Raw genomic sequence first — 4727 nt, forward strand, 5'->3', positions numbered from 1 at the left:
TCAAAAATGCAGGTACTGTTTATTATGACTATCCACTGAGAGAAAAAAGCCCTGTTGAAATTACATGAAAGTGTTGGAAGCCGGGGATGCCAAGACGTTTCTGTAAATATAACAGCTTATTCCGTATTATAATTTTACAAGTAATTTTATGTTAATTTAACATGATGAAATAGCTGTAAATAACACAGTAATAAAGTCTGTCAAATCAACATGAATAACAGTCTGGAGTACGTGAACCTTATACGTAATTTAATTGGCATATTAAGGTTGTTTTTACACATCCGTCGGTAGAAATTACTTTTTACACCTCAGTAAATTCGATAAGTAGCAAATAATTAAATCAACAAACATTATTGTAGAAAATACACTAACACGTTTAGTCAAATTTACGAATATGAAACTGAATTTTTGACATGGTAGCTAGGGAAAATGCAGCTAACATGTAGGGCTGATCTCACATTTTCCAATAATATATAATTAAAAGGTTATCCGCACAGACAATTCGTTAAAATTCGGGGCTCAACGGGTCAAATCCCTCAGAGACACCCAATAATGCACATTTGCACAACTTGTTCTTCGGTTTTTTAAAAATTAGCCTTATGTTCAGTCCTTTTTGGTTAGAATTTTTTAAAGTTTCACGCGTAAGGTTGATTTCTAGTATATAGCTAAGGTAGACTACGTAAAGAGACTATATTTCAAAATATAGCACGATTTTAATTTACATGTTTACGTAATTACGGATACACAGCTATTTCACTAGTAAAAATGATGTTGTTTAAAAAATAACAATAAAGTCAGAATACTTTGGATCAAAATTTTACATGTTTTACGAGGCAACTGGGTTTTCAGGTTTGCCAGATAGGTACTAATCTAATTGTGAGCATCTCTGGTTCAAGAGAAATCGGACAGAGCCTTTAGCCTCTCTATAAACCAAAGTAAATAATCACGTAAGTAGTATTTTACCGAATTGTTTATTGCTGTAAATCAATTCGACAAACGACTAAATATTAAAACGCTCGCTCTTTTCCGAAAGAAACTCTCGCCTAGGTTGTAAAAAATATCTCACGGTTTTATATTTATTCATTTTTCTTATTTATTTCTTACAATTTGTATGACGTTTTAATTAAAATTTAATTAAAACCATTTGAGGACGATAATGGATGACTATAACCACAAAACATATCATGACTCTATCATTAATAGATTTCAAAATAGAGTTTATTCAATCCCTGCCTTGGGCAGTGCACCCAAAAATATAATTTTGGGCAATGTCCGAATCGAAAACATTTCCAAATGACTTCTTGGTCTGCAGGGTGAAGGATTATCAAAGAAATTACCATGCATTGTGCATAATTAAATTGACGGGGTTCAGATGCTATTAACTAAGTAGATGAAGGGTGGTCGTACGGGGCGCACCCCCACAGCAATGAAACAATAAATAAAACTGTTTAAAAAATTTGTGTGTTGAAATAACCAGTTTTTCAATAATACTGGCTCTCCGATGAATTATACGTTTGAGTTTTTAAATTGAAATTAATGGATTCCAGTATATCTACAGTGTCAGATATGCTAAATGTTTTTAAAGAACTTCAATGTTAATTTTACTGAAGCTAGCCGTTTAAGTACATATCTGTTATTCAAGTAAATTTTACATAATGAACTGTTAATTTTACACTCTCGATGTGTGTAATAAATACAGCTGCAAAATATTCCTGAACATTTTTACTATGTCCTTCTGTACATTTTACAAGACCAACCCCTTTTTATAGAATACAGGCCATTTATGTACTTATGTTCCTGTATAAAAAAGGATACGTGTAATTTGTACAGGATTATTCTGTACTCGTTGTACACACATGTTTCCTGTTCATATCTTCTGTTAAATTAAAGGATAACAGTAATTATCACAGGATTATTCTGTGCAAGTGATATACAGACGGTTCATGTTAAATTATCCTGTTAAAACTAGGGTTTTTTCTCTCAGTGTACAATCTGCTAATCCTAGAGCATGTATTTTGATACGAAAGGGTATTCACGCTCTTCCTCTTTCATTATACCAATCTAGGGACACTGCCACCATAAAAATCTTCTCTTCATCAGCTGATGGAGAAGACGAATTAATGATGGCTTCTGGCTATTTTCCCTATGATGCCTTGTCTGCTCCATCACAGGAGGTTGCCAATCTGGTGAACCACTGTGAGAGACTGGGCAAGAAGCTTGTCATTGGGTGCGATGCCAATGCTCACCACGTTGCATGGGGCAGCAGTGACTGCAACCAACGCGGTGATGACTTACTGGAATATCTGGTTAGTACTAAACTTCAGATTCTTAATAAACACAATATACCAACCTTTGTTACAAGTAACAGGAGTGAGGTTATTGACTTAACTCTGTGCACAGAAATTGTATTACACTCTGTGACGCAATGGCATGTGTCTAATGAACCATCACTTTCGGATCATAGACAAATATGTTTTCTGTTTTGATCAAACCTACCCAGGTAGTTACCGATATACGCAATCCTAGATCAACTAATTGGCCTAGGTATAGGGAAGAGCTTGATCTTCACTTAAGGGGATGTGGCTCAAGGCTCTCCTCGGTGCTGGAGCTCAAAATGCCTCTTGATCACATGCAACAGTCAATAATTGACTCCTACTGGTCACCAAAACTGTCCTGCAAAATCTACCAATCAGCCAAGGTTAGGTCCTTGGTGGAACAATAATAATAATAATAATAATTTATTTTTAATTTAGTTTATTACTCGAAGATCTATTTGATCCGAGTTTCGCGTTGCTCGAAGACCTATCGGTACGAGTTATTAGTAAGTTTTTAAATTTCTTCAAATTTGTTTAGGATTTAGCTATATTATCCCTTTTAATTATGGACCTATCTACTTTTTCGCGTATTTTATCAATAAGAATGGTAGACTTCCCAAAACTACTCGTAATCTTTTTAATAGTGCTAAGAGGACGGGTGATTGGTCAGCCTATAAGCAGACCCTCATTTTATATCATAAGCCCATCCGAGAAGCCAAACAGGCTTCCTGGAGGGATTTTTGTGATCTCTCTGATATTCCCACTACAGCCATATTAATGAAAATTATGGCACATGCCACACAAAACATCTAGATACTATTAAGTTGAAGGATGGTAGTTACTCCAGTTCCGGAACGGAAACACTGACACATATGTTGGAGGTTCACTCTCCAGACTCTAAAGTCACGGACACAGATGACTCTTATGATCTTCCTCTTCGGTTCCAAAGAACTAAAAAAGTAGATTGGGATGTTGCAAAACGAGTTGTCACTCACTCCAAGCTTATGTGGGCTATGAAGTCATTTAAGCCCTACAAGGCCTCTGGTCCGGATGGGTTATCACCCATCTTGTTGCAGGAGGGAATAGATATTCTCTCTCCTGTATTGTGCAGAATCTACAGGTCCTGTATTGCTCTTGGGCACGTACCGAGCTCCTGGAAGCATTCAAATGTTATCCTAATTCCTAAGCCCGGGAAAGCCAGTTATCTCGAGGCTAAGGTATTTAGACAAATCAGTCTAACTTCAGTTCTCCTAAAAGTTTTGGAGAAATTAGTTGATAGATATATTAGAGAGGAGATTGTTAGTGTTACATCCTCTAGAATGCTCAGTATGCCTATCAAAAGGGCAAATCTACTGAGAATACCCTTCATGGCATAATTAATTGCCTTGAACGTGCAATTGAGTTCAAACAAATAGCGCTAGCTGTTTTTCTGGACATCGAGGGGGCTTTTGATAAAGTCTCTAAGGCTTTCATTCTTATGGCTGCTAAACGTTTTGTATCAATGACACATTGTGTCTTTGGATCGACTCTATGTTGACTGATCGGGTCGCGACGGCTTCCCTGCTTGGCGAATCGTTAAGGGTCACCACCAGCCGGGGCTGCCCTCAGGGCGGGGGTGTTCTTTCACCCCTGCTGTGGTGCCTGGTTGTGGACGAACTCTTGGTGAGGATTAACAGGGATGGCTGTCGCGGCTTTGGTTATGCTGACGATGTCGCAGTGATAATTACTGGGAAGTTCCCAGGAACCATTTCGACTATGATGAGAAAAGCTCTCATCTCTGTGGAATGCTGGGGTAAGGATGTTGGCCTCACCGTCAATCCTGACAAGACGAGCCTGATTCCTTTCACTTGGAGGAAGGTGCAGGACTTGTTCAATGATATTTCTTTCTTTGGGACCATCCTGGTCAAATCAACTTTGGTAAAATACCTCGGTGTTATTCTCGACAGTACCCTAACATGGAAGCCACATCTTGACCTCAGTATCAGAAAGGCAAAAAATGTTATTCTAGAGAGTAAGGGGTACCATAAGCAAGTCTTGGGGTAAAGTACATGTTGGCTTCATATCGATGTATTTCCTTTCGTTTTAAAAATTAATGTTTAATGCAAAACGGTTAGTCACTATGCATAGTTTTTGCCTTGGGGGGGGGGGGGGGGGTTGCCTACAAAACGAAGGAAAACTTGGCTTCAAGATACCAAATTGGCATAAAGTTTTCAGTCTTTATTTCATATCAGGTAAATTAGTTATTTTATTATTGAAACGAACCTAATTATTTTCATAACACTTTTTTTTCCTATTAAGAAAACCATCTTATCTACACGAGGAGTTACACCGTGATTGGGTTTTTAGGACAAGTACTCCAGAATCGGAATTAGCCAGATATAATAGAGCCTTGGAACGACCCAAAAGAAAACG

General features: G+C 37.6%; 1 protein-coding gene across 1 annotated transcript; it reads left to right on the forward strand.

Moving 5' to 3' along the window:
• Positions 1–210: 210 nt before the first annotated feature.
• On the forward strand, positions 211–3691 carry LOC149952543 (uncharacterized). The gene is made up of 4 exons (XM_090169749.1): positions 211–227; positions 1985–2405; positions 2465–2698; positions 3140–3691. The coding sequence occupies exons 1-4, from the start codon at positions 211–213 to the stop codon at positions 3689–3691; spliced, it is 1224 nt and encodes a 407-aa protein (XP_090025875.1).
• The last annotated feature ends 1036 nt before the right edge of the window (positions 3692–4727 follow it).

This window comes from Leiobunum rupestre, chromosome 3 (genome assembly GCF_980474605.1).
Source record: "Leiobunum rupestre chromosome 3, qqLeiRupe1.1.hap1, whole genome shotgun sequence".
Taxonomy (NCBI): Eukaryota; Metazoa; Arthropoda; class Arachnida; order Opiliones; family Sclerosomatidae; genus Leiobunum; species Leiobunum rupestre.

Bases quoted from the DNA above. Each gene is read 5' to 3' on its own strand.
- LOC149952543 (XM_090169749.1), top strand. The intron at 2,406-2,464 runs GTATTACACTCT...TTCGGATCATAG, and splicing joins TAACTCTGTGCACAGAAATT to ACAAATATGTTTTCTGTTTT. The intron at 2,699-3,139 runs GTTAGGTCCTTG...GATACTATTAAG, and splicing joins AAATCTACCAATCAGCCAAG to TTGAAGGATGGTAGTTACTC.